Below are 19,194 nucleotides of genomic sequence, written 5' to 3' on the forward strand. Positions count from 1 at the left end.
CCTGCCCGTCTCACGTCCAAGGCAAGGAGACATCCTGAAGCCAGACTTCTGTCCCAAGCCTGAAATGAGGAGGAAGCGAGTCAGGAGGGCCGAGACACCTGCAGGTGCTCTGTTTGCCTGAGATAGAAAGAAAGCACAGGGTACAGCAGTCCAGCCCTGTCCCTCCCACGCCCCCCGCAGGTGCATGAGTGTGACGCGCCTCTCTGTGGTGGTTACCCCCCAGCACCCAGAGTTGGCTTGGTTATCACAGTGCACCATTATCAGCCCTCAAGCTCAACAGTTGAGCTGAAGATACCAGGAATCTCCTATAATAGCAGGTCTGAATTTCCCAGAATAAATTACTATACCATAATAAGTTCAAGATAGTTAATCCAGGTGACTATTTGGAGAAAATATGGGATGAGGTGGGGAGGGATGAGGAGAGGAGGGACAAGGAAGAGACAGGAGGAGAGAGAAGAACATTGGAAGGCTGATACCCTTATGTGGAGAAGGCGCATGGCAATCCAAAATCCTTAAACCCCCTCTCCCCTGCAAAAAAAGGTTTGGCCGGGTGTGGTGGCTCATGCCTGTAATCCCAGCACTTTGGGAGGCCGAGGCAGGTGGATCACGAGGTCAGGAGATCGAGACCAGCCTGCCCAACATGGTGAAACCCTGTCTCTACTAAAAATATAAAAATTATCCAGGCATGGTGGCGGGCACCTGTAATCCCAGCTACTCGGGAGGCTGAGGCAGGAGAATCGCTTAAATCCGGGAGGCGGAGGTTGCACTAAGCCGAGATTGTGCCACTGCACTCCAGCCTGGGCGACAGAGCAAGAGTCTGTCTCAAAACAATAAATAAATAAATAAATAAAAATAAAAACAGTTTTGACTATGTGAACAATGTCCATGTGGCTAACCCCTCAAAGGCCAAGTGTATGAGAACTGCCAGCCTGGTAAATGATACCTGCAAATCAAACCAAAGACAGTCAGCTCTCCCTGGAGTTTAGACATGGTGGTCAAAGGGTACAAAAATCTTAGCAGGAGTATGATTTTTTTTTTTGAGATCTATTGCATGTCATCGCGAATGTACTTAATAGAACATTGTACCTTTCAAAATTGCAAACATAATTTCAAATATTGTCACCACAAAAAAGTATTTGAGGTGATGGACACGTTAACTAACTTAATTATTCCACTTTGTATTCATAATCGTAACACTTTGCACACCCAAAACATATACAGATAGTAAATTTACAATAAAAAAATTAAGCTTCTAAAAACAAGGAAGAATTCCCTACAAGTGAGTAGGGAAAAAAACAAAATGCAACTGGTAAAAAAAAAAAAAAAAAAGTTTTTATCAATGGTTGTCAGCATTTGAAAACACACTCAACTTCATTCTTATATTATAAATGTAGATGCAAATATAAAACTACTTTGTGTTTACAAAGGAAGAGATATCACCCACGGGATGGGCCTCAAAATCATCTTAGAGGGAGAAATTAGTTCAACCATTGTGGAAGACAGTGTGGCCATTCTTCAGTCTAGAACCAGAAAGCCCGTTTGACCCAGCAATCCCATTACTGAGTGTTGGTGAAGCTTTAATGAAAGGAGATAGGTCATAAATCAGTGATTGTTGAAGTTTGAGCATAGATCGGAGTATATGCTCTCTCTCTACTCTTGGTTTCAAATTCCCCTGGAAGAATAAAAAATCCATTGACCGGCCAGGTGCGGTGGCTCACGTCTTGGTACACGCTAGATCACACATCACCAGCACCCAGTAAAAACCCCGGGCAGAGGGTCTCCAGTGGGCTGCCCTGGTAGACTGCACTTGGCATGATTGCCACAGCTGCTGGCCGGAGGAATTGTGTGTCTTGCGTGATGTTGGAAATAAAGCTTGGAATCTTAAGGAAAACGAGCACTCAGACAAAGGAGTTCTCAGCAAAGCCAATTGACTTCTGCCCATAGGGATCCTTCTCTTTGGCCAGTCACCCGGAGAGCACACAGAACAAAGGAAAATGAAAGTTTTTATCCCTGATGCAAATCCTGACCCCGTGTCCTTTCCCCATTGGCTGGGGTCGAACCGCACAATCTAAACTAGACCTGATTGGCTAAACATTTGACCTTTCTCTTAGATAATGTGGGTCCGTAAGGGAGAAAGGGGAGAAGGCAAAGAAATCTTCTGCGATGATGAGCTAGAGAGCCAGTTTTCTTCCCAAATAAGGAAAGGAATGTGAGCGAATCCTGAGAAGCTGCTGGTGCCTGGACATGTAAAGGCAGAAAGAAAAAGAAAAAAAGGGAAGGGAAGGGGAGGGGTACTGTGGATTAAAGAATAAAGGATTGATCAGGCTATTTGAAGAGAAACCTTGTCACATCCCACATGTAACTACATGGGGAAGAGGACTCTTGGGAGCTTATGTCTGGTTTCCTCTGGGCTCTGTCCCAAGTCCCTTTCTCTTTGCTGATCTGCCTTGTGTCCTTTCACCCTGATGAAGTGTAGCCGTGAATACAACTCCGGGCTGAATCCCCAGTCCTCCCATTGAAACATCAAACCTGGGGGCTGGTCTCGAGGTCCCCCAGACACATACACATTCACAGTCATCCCACTTTCCCCATCCCACACCCCTAACAAAACCAGAAGCTCCTCTATGACAAAGAGCTCGTCCACACCTCACTCAAACCCCATCAGGAACTCAGGCATGGGGGGGTCAATTCCCATCGCTCTCCTCCAGCCACTCACTGAGAGGGAGCCAAGAAAACTTACTTCAGGCTCTGCAGGTTACAATCCGGGCGACCCAAGGCCTCACACAGGAACTTGACTCCCTCATCTCCCAGGCGGTTCTTGCTCAGATTTAGGTGTGCCAGGCTCCTGTTCTGCAGGAGAGCATCTGACAAGTACCTGCAACTGGGTGCTCCCAGCTGGCAAAACCAGAGCCTGCAGGGTGAGAGCCACAGAGACGGATGCTCAGGGAAGCAGCCCAGATGGAGGCTCCCGGGGCATAGCCTCAGGCCGCCTCCGAGTCTACACATGCAGCAGCTCCCTGGACCACGTGGCCTTTCTTTTCCGCTGGACACCAACCCAGTCTATGCTAGTACCTTGCGTATCATAACCCTCCCTCGGTCCAGATTTCTACAGTGGGCACATCAAGTGTGTGCTTCTCGCTAGTGATTCGTTTAGGAAAAAATAGAGAAAAAAACTTTCAAGGCTCCAAGGTTCTGGAGCCAGTTGGGCATGGGTCCAAATGGGCTTGTCTGTCAGCAGCTGGGAGACCCTCAACAAGCTCCTGCACTCTTTTCAGCCTTCATTGCCTTCCAAAGTGCAGTAGGATGGTCTAGCAGAGAGCTGCCAGTGAGCCCAAGAGCAGTGCATGTGCTTGGGATGGCACTTGGCAAACAGGCAGTGTGCAGGTTATAGAAGATTATTATGTCACTAATAGAGATGGCATATGTTAGATATGTATGTATTGCATAATATGTTTGTGTTAACATGTAAGTTTTAAAATATATGTAGTTATATACTATCATACATTAATATATTAAATATTAACTATATATTACATATATAATACACATATATCACTAAAATATATAATGAAATATATGTTATAATGATACATGTATATACATATAATTACAATAAATTATAAATTATAATTTAATAATTTGTTATAATATATAACTATATTATAATTAGTTGTAATTATATAATTACAATTATAATTGGTTAAAATTACAATATGTAATTATATGTGTATGATCATGTTATAATGGGTAGAATTAACACAATTATAATTATTAGGGTTATAGTTATATTAAGGTTCTACTACTAATTATAATAATGGTGTTACAGTTCTACGCATTATATTATCATATACATAATTACACACATGTATGATTAACTCACATTATATGTATGAATCACCTATCGATATTCCTGTTCTTGCAGACTCAGTGCTCAGTGGGTACTGGCCCTTTGCTCCTTTGCCAGAGTCTGTGGTTCTCCAGGATCATGAACTTGGTGACACCTAAAGGCTCTTGGCCTTTCTGTTTTTTATACTCAGTCTCAGGAAGTTGTCCAGTCTCTGCAAAACCCAGCTTTCCCTCTATTCCACACCTGCACCACAGCAGCACAATGCAGCTAGAGAAGAGGAGATCTAAAGAATCTCACGATGTGTCCACACTGTACGGGGTCTCTCATCCTCGCACAGCAATCCTCTGGATTCCCGCAGTCCTGCCTACCACTGCTCACGTGACATCTCTGCGTGGTTATTCGATAGGCATCTCAAGCTCCTATATCCCCAACCCAAACTCTTTTCACCCAGACCCAGCTGTGCCCCCAATCTTCCCTGTGTTGGAGAATGGTCCCACCCTTTACCTAGCTGCCAACCTCACCCTTTGGGAGGTGTTCTTGGTACCCTCCCTCCTAAACCACCTTGAAACCATCAGCAAACCCCATTGGTTCTACCTTCCCATCTATCCCAAAATCCTATAACCTCCCCATGGGCCACTCTCTCCTGGTTGATAGGAGCCCCATCTCTTGCTCATACTGGTATTTTTGTGCCAACTGTAGTCTACCTGTCAACAGCAGCCTGCACGATCTTTCAAAGTAGGTCAGATTAAGGTCATGTCCCACTTCCAATCCAAGGATGACTTTCTATCTCACCCCAGACAAAACAGATTCCTACACAGCCCAGCATGTCCCAGGCACCTCCATCTCCTCCCACTATCACCCTCACTCACTTTACTCCAACCATGCTAGCTTCCTCCTTGTTCTTCCAACATACTGTGCTCATTCCAACCTCACACCTTTTTTTTTGAGACAGAGTCTCACTGTCGTCCAGGCTGGAGTGCAGTGGCGCGATCTCTGCTCACTGCAACCTCCAGCTCCTGGGTTCAAGCAATTCTCCTGCCTCAGCCTCCTGAGAAGCTGGGATTACAGGCACATGCCACACACCTGGCTAATTTTTGTGTGTGTATTTTTAGTAGGGATGGGGTTTCACCATGTTAGTCAGGCTGGTCTTGAACTCCTGACCTCATGATCTGCCTGCCTCAGCCTCCCAAAGTGCTGGGATTACAGGCACAAGCCACTGTGCCTGGCCCAACCTCAGGCCTTTCACTCCGCTGTTCCTTCTCTGCATACTGCTGCCTCCCCTTGCTTCATCTGAGTCTCTAATTTTAGTATCACCTCTTCAAATAGGTTGGTGAGAGAAGACCCTGCTGGGAAATCAACCCCATGCCTGTCATTCTATTCTTGTTCTTTGTTTTTCTTCATATCTATTGTTTTATTTTCATATGTCACTCATAAAACTATCTTCCACATGGGCAGGAAGTAAATGTCATATCTACCACCCCAGCCCTGAGGCCTTGTTCTCTCTCTGCTAAGAACTCACGTATGGGTTGACCAAAAAATTCATTATTTCCTGAGGTCCTTGTGGAAATTAATTTTCTTGGCATAAACTCCAGAGATGGAATCAACAGATCTAGGATGCTACTCAGAATCTGTTTTAGAGCAATTCCTGGCACACAGTAATTACTCAGTGAATGTTACTTTTTAATGATGTAAATAGGTAGCAGATGAAGAAACCATTATTCTTGATATCTGTGCCCACAGAGCCATTTCTAGAAACGGAACCAGGGAAAACTTACTCCAGTCTCTCTAAGGCACACTTGGGGTGAGTCAGGGCCGCACACAACAGCTTGATGCCATCATCTTGGAGCTGATTAAATCCCAGGCACAATCGAGTTACGTGTTGGATACTGGTGAGAAACAAGGACAGGTCCTGACAGCTGGCCGCCGACAGGTTACATTTCTCCAGGCTGTGGAAGTTGCGGGTACAAGGTGAGCCTCAGCCATGATGCCCAGGTTCCTCTACTTTTCTCTCTCAACCCCTTAACCCCCGAGACCCAAATGTTATGGGAAGATTAAATTGGAGAAAGAACAAAAGCTTAAAGGAGAAAAAGGGCCAGGCGCAGTGGCTCACGCCTGTAATCCCAGCAGTTTGGGAGGCCAAGGCGGGCGGATCACCTGAGGTCAAGAGTTCAAGAGCAGCCTGGCCAACACGGTGAAACCTCATCTCTACTTAAAGGAAAAAAAAAAAAAGGCTGGGCATGGTGGCAGGCACCTGTAGTCCCAGCTACTCAGAAAGGCTGAGGCAGGAGAACTGCTTGAACCCAAGAGGTGGAGGTTGCAGTGAGCCAAGATTGCACCACTGCACTCCAGCCTGGGTGACAGAGGGAGACTCCATCTTAAAAAAAAAAAAAAAAAAAAAAAAAGGTGAGTCAAGGTAGGATTTTCTCAGCCCTGTTGAGGTGTGGGCTGGATCACACTTAGTTGCAGAATGACAGGACCACCCTGTGCATTACAGGACGTCAGTAATAACCAGCCTTTACCCACCAGGTGTTACCCACTAGTAGCATCCCCTGCACCACCGGGACAACCAAATACGTTGTCCACGCATTGCCAGATATCCCCTGGGGGAAAAAATCAAATCATCCCCAGTTTCAACTAATTTAATAGAATCCAGTTGAAAACCCCTAGATCTGGGGAGGATCAAAGAAGCCTAAGGAGATTATGCAAAGAAAGGCTGCTGGGTGAGATAGCCGTGATCAAAGTGAGGGGAAAGCTGGCTGGAACTGATACCTAAGGTGGTAGGAAGGAAGAAGAGGCCAGGCGCAGTGGCTCACGCCTGGAATCCCAGCACCTTGGGAGGCCAAGGCGGGTGGATCAATTGAGGTCAGGAGTTGGAGACCAACCTGGCCAACATGGTAAAACCCCATCTCTACTAAAATTACAAAAATTAGCTGGGGATAGTGGTGTGTGCCTGTAATTCCAGTTATTCTGGAGGCTGAGGTGGGAGAATTGCTTGAACCCAGGAGGTGGAGGTTGCAGTGAGCTGAGGATAGATGACCAACAGACAGGCAGAGAGACAGACAGAAACAGAGACAGACAGAGACAGAGAGACAGACAGAGATATAGAGAGATACAGAGATAGAGACAGACAAAGAGAGAGAGATAGAGATATATATATATGGAGAGAGAAAGAGATAGAGATAGAGGGATAGAGAGATAGATAAAAGAGAAAAAGGATAGAGAGAGATAGAAAGAGAGTGATAGATACAAAGAGACAGACACAGAAAGAAAGAAAGAAACATAGATACATAGAAACAGAGATAGAAAGAGATAGAAAGGGATAGAGATAGAGATAGAAAAAGAGATAGAGATAAAGATAGGAAGGAAGGAAGAGAAGGAAGGAAGGAAGAGAAAAAGAAAGAAAAAGAAAGAAAGGAAGGAAGGAAGAAAGGAAGGAGGGAGGGAGGGAGGAAGGAAGGAAGAAAGAAAGAGAAAGAGAAAGAGAAAGAAAAAGAAAGAAAGGAAAGAAAGAAAGAAAGAAAGTCAATGTTACAAGTAAAGAGTAGGGGGATCCCCGAGGTTCCCCAAAGCATACCCCACTGCCACCCCCGCTGTGCCACCCCAACTTGCAAGGAAGATGCTTTGAGAAGGCCGCAAGACTTACGACAGCTCCTTCAAGGGACACATTGGTAGCGTGGAGGACTCCCTCAGGCTTTTCACATCAGAGAGATCGTTGTCCCCCAGGCTGAGGAAGTTGAGACTCGTGTTCTCAGTGAGTTTGAGAAAGAGCTGACAAATCTGGTGGGTAAGGCCACAGGACTCCAACCTATCACAGAGACCCCAAGACAGACCATTACTCTTCAAAAGAGTGATCTGCATTTACAGACCCCCCTGCTCCATGAATGAAAGCTTTCTCCCTCTGCCTCATCCCTTTCAGAGGTTGGATGGCCTACGTGTCAGCGCTACTCAAAGTGTGGTCCATGATCCAGCAAGGGCAGCATGACATGTAGCCTATTAGAAGTGCTCATTCTCAGGTCCCACCCCAAACATGCAGGATCTCTGCAGTTGAGTTCCTGGAATCTGCATTTTTTTCTTTTTTTTTTTTTTTTTTGGTTGGAATCTTGCTCTGTTGCCCAGGCTGGAGTGCAGTGGCACAATCTTGGCTCACTGCAACCTCTGCCTCCCAGGTTCAATCGATTCTCCTGCCTCAGCCTCCTGAGTAGCTGGGATTACAGGCATATGCCACCATGCCCTACTAATTTTTGTATTTTTTAGTAGAGACGGGTTTCACCATGTTGGCCAGGCTGGTCTCAAACTCCTGACCTTGTGATCTGCCCACCTGGGCCTCCCAAAGTTCTGAGATTACAGGCATGAGCCACCATGCCTGGCCTGGAATCTGTATTTTAAAACACCCACTAGGTTGGGGCAGGCACAGTGACTCACGCCTGTAATTCCAGCACTCAAGAGGCCGAGGCAGGCAGATCGCTTGAGTCCACGAGTTCAAGACCAGCCCGGCCAACATGGCAAAACCCCATCTCTACAAAAAGTAGAAAAATTCACTGGGTATGGTGGCACACACCTGTGGTCCCAGCCACTCAGGGGCTGCGGCGGAAGGATTGCTTGAGCCAAGGAGGCAGTGGTTGCAGCAAGCGGAGATTGCATCACTACATTCCAGTGTGGGCAACAGAGTGAGACCCTGTCTCAAAAACAAAACAAAATAAAAAATAACCTCCCCCAATGTGAGGCTGATATACATTAAAATTTGAGAACCACTGCTCCACACATAGGAACATTTTCCTTTGCTCATCTTTCTCTGTCTCCTTTTGCTAAAATGCTGTGTACTGTCAGCCCTCCCAGTGGATCGTGGAAGCAAGGGGTGGTCTTGCAACCCCCCTTGACAGATCTAGGGAGCCAGAGACTTACCACAGATATTTGAGGTTGCAAGCTGAATGTTTCAAAGCTTTAAGAATCAGGGGGACAGTCGCTCCCAGCTTGTTAGAGCTGAAGTTCAGATGGGTCAGCTTGCTGTTACCCTGAAGGACAAGAATGAGGTCCTGCAGAACCCACTCGGGAGTTACCGATTTGCACCTGAGGAAGGGAAGGGACATGAAAGCTGGATTGGGGGAGAAAACTGGTTTCCAGGATCCCGTCTGCCTCCTCACCCTGCCTTCTACCACACGCACTGCCAAGGTTATACAGGGTACACAAGGCATCTAAAACCACGGCTGAGCCATGGTACTGGACCTTGAAAATGAAAACTAATCTATACTCCTCCCAAAAATCAGTAAACTCGGTTGCATGTACGCAGTGAGGAATCCCTCCCCTCCCTCTCCACCTCTCCTACAGATCTGCCATGAGGAGGTCCTGGGGCCACCTACTCTTCTAGGAGTAGGTGTATTGTATGTGTGACCCCCTGCGACACACATACAATCCAACCTAGAAAGAATAACTCAAGCCCAGCAAGAATAACTGTCTTGCATTTTCTTGAACTTCTTTCTCCTTATCTTGAGAACTAAAGACCAAAATTTTAATATTAAAAGAAAAATTTAAAAAGAAGACTGCCCAATCCCATTACTGGGTATATGCCCAAAGGAACATAAATCGTTCTATTATAAAGACACATGCACATGTATGTTCATTGCAGCACTATTCACAATAGCAAAGACAGGAGATCAACCTAAATGCTCATCAATGATGGACTAAACAAGAAAATGTGGTACCTATACACCATGGAATACTATGCAGTCATAAAAAAGAATGGGATCATGTCCTTTACGAGAACATGGATGGAGCTGGAGGCCATCATCCTTAGGAAGCTAATGCAGGAACAGAAAACCAAATATGACACGTCCTCACTTATAAGTGGGAGCTAAATGATGAGAACACATGGAAACAGAGGAACACCAGGGCCTGTTGGAAGGTGAAGAGTGGGAAAAGGCAGAGGATCAGGAAAAATAATTAATGGGTACTGGGATTAATATCTGGGTGATGAAATAATCTGTATCACAAACCCCATGACACACATTTACCTGTGTAACAAACATAGTTGTACCCATGAACTTAAATGTATTTTTAAAAAACAAATGAAGGCCACAGGCTCCTATGCCTGCCTCTCATGAGTTTGGTCCAGCTCACTCAGTACCACTGAGGTTTGAGGAAAATTCTGATCAAACCTTTCACTCTTAACTGGTTGAATCAATGCACGCATCTAGGCTTTAGACCTGGAAAAGTAAGACCTAATGGTGGGGGAAAACCAAGGTAGAATTCACTGGCCTAGATGCCAGATCATTCAAACAAATCCCACCTCAGATTCAACGCTATGCATTTCTCTATAGTTTCCCCCCCTTAATTGTTATGCAAGGCCCACCTCCATTTGCTCATTTCTTCCTATTTTCAAGCCAGATCTGAGACCCTGTCATTCATTCCTCCTTGGATCATATTAGCAGGGGACCAATACACTTCCGTCCACAGCTGTCCTCCAGCTCTGGAGAGGACACTCCATCTGCTCACCTTTATTTTAAAAGGTTTTTTTTTTTTTTAATTCACATACTTTTTCCCTTTCCTGCAGCTCATCTTTCTCCGTAATTCATCCCAGGACAAGCCTAGGAAACTCTGGTGTTGCCTCCAATAGGAAGGACATACACATCAAATGCAGTGGTATGCTGATAAATGTTACCCCTGGATCTCCAGGAAAAAAAAAAAGTCCTAATTTATAGCTTTGCCAATTTCTGTGGTGTAAATTCTCCAAGCTGGTCATGGCCAATTTCAAGCTGCCTACTTGCTGTCACTAAACAGAGTTACAGAAGACAGGTACACACACAAGTGGCTCTCACCAGCTTGTAGGAGCTGGCTCCAACATGTCACTGGACAGAAATAAATGTCCAGAACTGGTAACAGAAGTGCTGACGGCTTTCTTGATATCATTTGAACATATTAAGTACATTCTCCTCATGGTGCCTTCTATCTTGTTTTCTCGTCTTGGAATGTTTTCCCCCAGGTATCCACAGACACAGTCCCTCCTCCTTCCTTACATCGAGTCACCTCAATCTTTACCCAAATACCTTTTCAGTGAGACCCTTTTGCCTTTCCTACCGAAAAAATGCAAGCCACCTTCCTCCTCACGCATCCTTTCTGAGCCCCCAGGTTTCTTCAGGAGATGCCATCCTCTTGGATCCTATTCTGATCATTTTGTTTGCTTTCCTGACACAATGTAAGATCCCTGACAGCAGGAGTCATCTGTTGGCTTCACTGCTAGAACCTCCGAACTGAGAACAGAACCTGGCACACAGGAGACGCCCGGTACTCACGGAAGGCAGCAGTGACCCATCAGACACTAGCTACTGTTGCTTAAGACACGAAACAGTCTCCGACTACACGTGTCTGTAGCTCCTCTTGAGTGCTTTGACTCCACCATATCCTTGAGGTTTTCTACTCCTTCAAATCCAGCTCAAAACAGCAGGACTGAGGCCCCAGGGAAAAATTACTTTGTCTACAGGTACCTCTAGCATGAGATCATTCATGATAGATCAGCATTTTAAAATTTCAGCCTACTTTGCCTAAGTAGCAGTTTCATAAATACAAGCACAGTTTATTGTATCCTCCTGAGCACCTAGCTTGCCTTCTGGCAGATAGCCAGAGGTTGGATGGCCTGCATGTCAACACTACTCTAAGTGTGGTCCACCATCCAGCAAGAGCAGCATGACATGGGAGCCTGTGAGAAGCGCTCATTCTCAGGTCCCACCCCAAACATGCGGGATCTCTGCAGTTGAGCTCCTGGGAATCTTGTTTTTTTTGAGACAGTGTCTCACTCTGTCACCCAGGCTGGAGTGCAGTGCCGTGAACTCGGCTCACTGTAAGCTCCGCCTCCCAGATTTGCGCCATTCTCCTGCCTCATCCACCTGGATAGCTGGGACTACAGACGCCAACCACCAACCCCGGCTAATTTTTTGTATTTTTTAGCAGAGATGGGGTTTCACCATGTCAGCCAGGATGGTCTCGATCTCCTGACCTCATGATCCAGAGAAGTACTCATCAAAAGAGAGAAGGTGGGTGATTCTCCCAGGGTATCCTCTTGAGCTGCTGGCATCTCACACTTACGTCAGTTTCTGGACGTTGCATCTTGGATTTTTCAGTGCAAGACAGAGACCCTTCACAGAGGAAGCATGAAGTTTGCTGTTACTCAGGTCTAGCTCATGCAGATTCTCATTCGTGACCAATGTAGAACAAATACTGTTCCATGCATGCATCCTGGAATCAACCTCGCTTGTCCTTCATGAGGGAGAGAGAGAACACCATAACAGCAAATTAGCCTCAAACAGCACCTGGAACACAACCTACAGGACACAGAAAAAAGCCCTAACAAAATTATTACAATTTTCCTAATGGGGCTGGGTGCAGTGGCTCACGCCTGTAATCCCACCACTTTGGGAGGCCAAAGCAGAAGGATCACTTGACGTCTGGAGTTTGAGACCACCATGGCCAATGTGGTGAAGCCCCATCTCTACTAACCAGGCGTAGTGGTGCATGCCTGTAATCCCAGTTACTCGGGAGGCTGAGGCAGGAGAATGGCTTGAACCTGGGAGGTGGAGGTTGCAGTGAGCTGAGATCACACCATTGCACTCCAGAATGGGTGACAGAGTGAGACTCCGTCTCAAAAAAAAAAAAAGACTGGGCACGGTGGCTCACACCTGTAATCCCAGCACTTTGGGAGGCCAAGGTGGGCCAATTACAAGGTCAGGAGATCAAGATCATCCTGGCTAACACAGTGAAACCCCGTCTCTACTAAAAAATACAAAAAGTTAGCCGGGTATGGTGGCAGGCGCCTGTAGTCCCAGCTACTAAGGAGGCTGAGGCAGGAGAATGGCGTGAACCCGGGAGGCGGAGGTTGCAGTGAGCTGAGATTGCGCCACTGCACTCCAGCCTGGGCGACAGAGCAAGACTCCGTCTCAAAAAAAAAAAAAAAAAAAAAAATTCCTAATGCAATGGGCACTGAATTTTATTAAGAGTAATCGAGCATTAAAGTCATAAATCAAGCTTTTTATTTCACAAGAGATGAGGGAAGTAAAATAGAAGAAACATTTCTTAAGTACCTAAAGGGTATATGCAGTTATACCCTGCAAGCCCACAGTTGCAGCACTGTTAAGAGTCATGTTTCCAGTTTTGGCAGGGGTGGGTAGGAATGGGGCAGGGGAATTGTGAACACACATGTCCATTTTCAAATAAAGATTTCTGGGGCCCATCTCATATCTGCTTAATCAGAATATCCCCAGGATAGGAATTGAAAACTGAAATCAATGTGCGGTTTAATGTCCCTGTACTCAGCCACCTGGGACGAAGCATACAGGCCTGTTTTTGTGGCAAATAATATTGGAATTGGACAAAAACACCTTCACTACCTGCTCCAGGAAAGAGCTGCTCTTGGTAGATAAGATTAGGAGCCAACTTCCTGACTTACGTACCCATGCTAATCCTCAACACTTGCTTCAAGACTCTGGCCTATCGATGCAAGGCAGTTATCTGAAACTCTGTCCAATCCAAACCAATTCTGTATCTTTCATTACCCACCCTAAAACTCACCCACCTTAAAAATCATCCAGCTCAGGTTCTAGAACTCTATACATGTCCTTTGACTTTCTGCTCCCGAGACATGACTAGACTCTGTAAGGTGTCTCTCCCTTACTGAAGTAAAAATAATAAGCTTAGTTTTGCAGGACCTCATTCTTGTCCTTCTGGGTTACAGCAAGCTGACCCATCTGAACTTGAGCTCTAACGAGCTGGGAATGACTGTTCCCCTGATTCTCAAAGCTTTGAGACACTCAGCTTACAACCTCAAGTATCTGTGGTAAGTCTTTGGCTCCCTAGATCTGTTGGGTGGGGGGCGTGGGGGTTGCAAGACCACCCCTAGTTTCCATGATCCATTGGGAGGGTTGACAGCACTCAGCACTGTAGCAAAAGGAGACAGAGAAATGAGCAAAGGAAAATGTTCCTATGTGTGGAGCAGTGGTTCTCAAATTTTAATGTATATCAGCCTCACCTTGGGGGTGGTTATTCTTTATTTTGTTTTTGAGACAGGGTCTCACTCTGTTGCCCAGGCTGGAGTGCAATGATGTGATCTCCACTCACTGCAACCACTGCCTCCTTGGCTTAAGCAATCCTCCCACCACAGCCCCCAAGTGCCTGGGACCACAGGTGTGTGCCACCACACCCAACTAATAACCACTCAGTCATGGACATTCAGTTACATACAAGTAGATGCCTTAGCACAATGCCTGGTACTTAAACCTTCCATATTGTACGCCTAAGATATAAAGATCTATCTGTAAGTAGATCAATTAAATTAGCTAGGAAACTAGATGATGCCTAAAGGACAATATTCTTTCAAGATGGAGCTGCTCCAGACCATTTGGTCAGAAGCATGAATACAGAACAACACATCCCTGGTTTTGCATGAAAGAATTTGCACAGAGCCTGAGAAAACAGGAGAAAGTTGAGAAAGAAATGGTTTGTAATACTCACTCCAGAATTTCCAAGTCCCTTTCAAGGATGTGACTGCTAACAGAAAGCCTTAGCTTATCTAACCTTTTACAGTGCTTTAGGCAAAATGAAGAAGCTTGGAGTTCTTCGTTCCCCAGAATATTAAGGTCAACTTCAAAGATATGACCCAGCATCTTCTTCGCGAAGTCTTCCTCCTGGGACTCGTGTAGGCAGTGAAAAAGTTGTAGAACGTGAAATTGGAGAGAGGCACTTTCAGCCTTACCTAACTCTTCTCCCCACTTTAATAATTCCTCCATTACCCTGGGAGACATTTTACAATGCAAAGTATCTTCCAGTTCTCTTGCTAGGTTTTTCTTTAAAAGACCAAAGAAGAACAGAACCACTGGAGTCCAATAGGCTTCTTTGTTAAGCAAGACGTCTCGCAGTAATATCTTCATCTCTTGTGGCTTTGTGGAATGGAGAAGGAGTTCTCCAGGTTCCTCTAGCACGAAGGACATGGCTGCAAAAAACTCCTGGAAACTTAGGTGGGTGAAAGTAATGCAACCCCTACAGTCATTGCCTTTTTGAAGAATACTGAACTTGTAGAGACAATCAATGAAAGGCACTTCCAGGCCCTCGAGCTCAGTGTCTTCTCTGTCAAACGTGAAGCTCATAGACCACAGCCCCTGTATGGCCAGATTGCAGAGGGCCCTCCATTGTCCTGGCCAGCTTTCATCTGCCAAATCCACCTCTGCTGTGGAGAACAAGTTGGAGAAAAAATAGGCATACAGACTGGTGGTGGTCTGTGTGATTGACTGGAGATCATAATACCTCACCTTCGACTGCTTCAGACAGGAACATACGGTCCAACACACCATGGGGGCACTGCAGGAATGAAAGAGATTTTCGTTTTTTCTTATCTGTCGCAGGATTTTCTCAACCTCCCTTGAGTCTTCAAAGTGTCTCATGAAATATACCCACAGGTCTTCCCCTGTGAACCCTGTAATTTGTACAAAGCAGGGATTCACTAACGAGGGCTTAAGATCTGTCACAAAACAGGTCTTGATCGTGATCAGTAAGGTAGCCAGGGGAACCAATTCTTTCTTCACCAAGCTGAGTAGGATTTTGGTCACCGGGAGTTCCTGGTACCAGTCTGTACATGGTGAGCCATCATCCAAGCTCTCAGAACTTGGCTCAGATATGATTATTTCCTCAAAGCCATCGATAATAAACAGGAGCTTCTCTGGTTGAGACATGAACTCTTCAATGGGGGCATCAGAATCGGGCCAATCCAAAGAAATCAATTCAGCAAAGGTAGTTTCTTTCATGTACCTTATTTTATGGCAGCTGAGAAAGAAAACATAGGAGAATCTTTGCTGAAAGAGAACTCCATTTGCCCAGTGCAGCATAACCTGCATTGCCAAGGTGGTCTTCCCAACCCCTGCCCTCCCCACCCAGACTGTCGTCTGAGCCTGGGTTCTAGTCCTCTTAGGATCCAGTAGGCGCTGCAGTTCCTCATGTTCACCCTCTGATGTATTACGGATATATATGTGGTCTTTAGGCCAATCGATGTTGTCCCATGTCTCCAAAAGTTTAGCCTTCATCTTCTCTCTGTATTTTCTTCTGTGGTCTAGAGATGGGGAAGGGGGGAGAACAATGGCAAGAATAAGTTTCAGAATTAGGAATGATTCAATTACAAAGTTCCTACCCCAAAGACTTGAATAAGACAAACCCTGCCTTCCCAGGTTTTGTGGGAATGCAGTGGTAGAAAGTTATAAAAGGAGGCTGAGGCAGGAGAAGGGCGTGAACCCAGGAGGCGGAGCTTGCCGTGAGCCGAGATCGTGCCACTGCACTCCAGCCTGGGTGACAGAGTGAGACTCTGTCTCAAAAGAAAAAAAAAAGTTGCAAAAGGTGAAGACAGTTAAATAATTTGATGGTATATACAAATGAAAAATACAGAACAACGTAAGAGAGATCAAGAACACCTTTAGGAGAGGGCAGAGAAGGGATCATAGTGAGATGTCTCTCACTAGAGGAAAATACACTGAGAGTGGAGAAGAATCATCAGAAGAGAAGTCAGTCTGAAGTCCTTTCAGACAGGATGGAAGGCCAAGGTGAATGCCTACCCAGAATTTTTTCTGCAAGCCCCTGAGGGTGCCTACCCATTCTCTGACCAGCTCAGAACCCCAGAAACACCTTCTAGCCAGAAGAGGCGGCCCCATGAGCCCTCCTCACTCACCAGCTATCAGATTGTATCTCACTTCCTCGAAACACTTGAGGGCAACAAGGGTTTGGGGCAGATGAGAGTCTCCCACTCACTGAAGACTGACCCAACTCACTAGGGAACCGGTAACTGTAGAGCCTGCCAGTTTCCCAGGTCCCTGTGACCATACAGCTTCAGCTGCTGAGGGCTTGGACTCTAGGTTGCCCTGAAGATCAAGGCTTTGTCTCTCCCATTCTTCCCATTCCTGGGTTTCTTCCCAAAATGAAGACTGTGGGGTCAGTCACAGCACAAGAGCCAGCATGTCTAGAGAGGCTGGGGTGAGGAGGGATTGAGCCTATAGCTGTTCTTAGAGGCCTTCTGGGGCCTGTTAAGTATCCTGAGACAGAAATGAGCATTCTAGAGTACAGTGACCAAGGCACGTGGTAGGAGGCTGGATCGTGAATATCTTTGCTTCGAAAACCAAGGAATGAGACACCTTAATTTTTTAAAGCTCTTGGTTTTGTAAAGATTAGATTATGATGCATCAGTGTAAGAAAGGAGACAGGGAAAACAGGCAGAAAGCTACTACTATCTTCATCTAAGTGAAAGTGGGCACCTGGTAGACTAGAATGTATTAGCAGAATATACCCCATAAGGATATGTAACTATTACATATCTGTAAAAAAAAATTAGGAATGAGTGGTAATCACCATTCTACTTTCTACTTCTATAAGTTTTTTAGATCCCATATATTAGTGAGATGGGGCAGTAATTGCCTTTTTGTGCCTGACTTATTTCATTTACCATAATATCCAGGTTCATCCATATAGTCACAAATGATAGAATTTCCTTCTTTTTAAAGGCTGAATAGTATTCTTTTACATCTATAGGCCTTATTTTCTTTATCCATTCATCTGTCAATGGATACCTAGGTTGATTTCATATCTTGGCTATTTTGAATAGTGCTGCAATGAACATGGGAGTGAAAATCTCTCTGACATACTGATTTTTTCTTGCCAAGTGAAATAAGTCAGACACATAAAGACAAATGCCACTTGTATGTGGAATCTAAAAAATTAAAATTCAGAAGTAGAGAGTCGAATGGTGATTACCAGAGGCTGGGGAAAGGGGTGGGAGAAGGAGAGAGGAAGAGGAGAAATTTTGAGCAAAGGGTACAAAGTTTCAGGTAGACAAGAGGAATGAGTTCTGTGATGTATTGCATAGCAATGTAACTATAGTTAATAACAATGTATTATATAGTTCAGCATTTCGGAAAGAATAGATTTTAAGTGTTCTCACCACAAAGAAAAAGTAAGTGTTGTGGATTGAGGAGGTTCGAGATGGCTGACTAGAGATATTGGGTGCCAGTTCTTAGAACCAAACTTACAAATAGGTAATTACAACCGTGTGCGGTGGCTCATGCCTGTAATCCCAGCACTTTGGGAGGCCAAGGCAGGTGGATCACCTGAGGTCAGGAGTTCAAGACCAGCCTGACCAACATGGTGAAACCCCGTCTCTACTAAAAATACAACAAGTAGCCAGGCGTGGTGGCACACACCTGTAATCCCAGCTACTCAGGAGGCTGAGGCTGGAGAATCACTTGAACCACGGAGGCGGAGGTTGCAGCAAGCCAAGATCATACCACTATAATCCAGCCTAGGCAATGGGGCAAGACTGTCTCAAAAAACAAACAAAACCAATAGATAATCACAATTCGAATACAGTATCAGGAGAGAATACTCGAGCCCAACAGAGAACTCATAGGAAGAAGCTGGGGCACAGAAAAAGGAAGAGAGGCCAACTTGGCCAGCAGAGATCAGCTAGGATAGGCTTGCCTTGTCCAGCTGCACCCAACTTCACTACCACCCCTCCATGACTGATCGTGAAGCCCGAGCCACTATGCATTCCACAGATCAGCCCATTGCCTGATGCACAAGAAAGTTTCTCCTGGTGAACAAAGATCAAGCATAAAAGCTACTGCAACTGCTGCAGCTGGCTCTAACCTGCAAGGGTCATCTGCTGGACTAGATGTCAAACTATACAACCCAATACGAAAGCTGCTGACACAAGTCAACAGTGTTTGGGAACCAGATAAGCTTCAAGACCTCACCAACCTGGCTCCACAGGAGACCAAGAGCCTACGCACACACCTAGTAAACCACTACTAAAACCACATTTAGAAAGCCACTGCACTAATACTGTCTATAACCAAGGAATTCATACAGAGTCTTTGTCAATGAAAGCACTCAGAAAAGCCAAATGACCCTACTAAACATATGTTATAGTCACATCCTCAAGGGAAAAAAATAGTCCCATCTAAACAGTAAATGCAAAAATAAGAAGTGATAGTTTCTTCACGTAAGAAACTAGTGTACAATTCTTGGCATATGAAAAAACCCAGGGTGTTATGACACCCCCAAAGGATTGTACTAACTCTCTAGCAATGAATCCTAACCAATGGACCCTAACCAAAATTAAAAGGTAAAAAATGCCAGATAAATAATTTAAAATATTTTAAAGAAGCTCAGTGAGATCCAAGAGAAATAATAAAATTTGTACAAAGAAATCAGAAAATAAATTCAGGATATGAATGAGAAATTCACCAAAGAGGTTTTTGAGAGAAAAATAAAATAAAACTTCTGGAAGTGAAAATTTATTGAAGTTACAAAATATAGCTGAAAATTTCAACAAC

The 19,194-nt window shown here is 45.1% G+C and overlaps 1 protein-coding gene across 1 annotated transcript in view; it reads right to left on the minus strand.

The window, feature by feature from the left end:
* Positions 1-19,194, minus strand: part of NLRP13 (NLR family pyrin domain containing 13) — a 38,856-nt gene that overhangs the window by 3,194 nt on the left and 16,468 nt on the right. The window contains exons 5-9 of the mRNA XM_023184320.2: positions 14,342-15,929; positions 11,924-12,094; positions 8,750-8,914; positions 5,623-5,793; positions 2,741-2,911 (exon numbers count right to left, since the gene is read on the minus strand). Of these exons, the coding sequence (XP_023040088.2) occupies positions 2,741-2,911; positions 5,623-5,793; positions 8,750-8,914; positions 11,924-12,094; positions 14,342-15,929 (2,266 nt within the window). The remainder of the gene's footprint in view (positions 1-2,740; positions 2,912-5,622; positions 5,794-8,749; positions 8,915-11,923; positions 12,095-14,341; positions 15,930-19,194) is intronic.

Source organism: Piliocolobus tephrosceles, chromosome 21, assembly GCF_002776525.5.
Source record: "Piliocolobus tephrosceles isolate RC106 chromosome 21, ASM277652v3, whole genome shotgun sequence".
NCBI classification, from domain to species: domain Eukaryota; kingdom Metazoa; phylum Chordata; class Mammalia; order Primates; family Cercopithecidae; genus Piliocolobus; species Piliocolobus tephrosceles.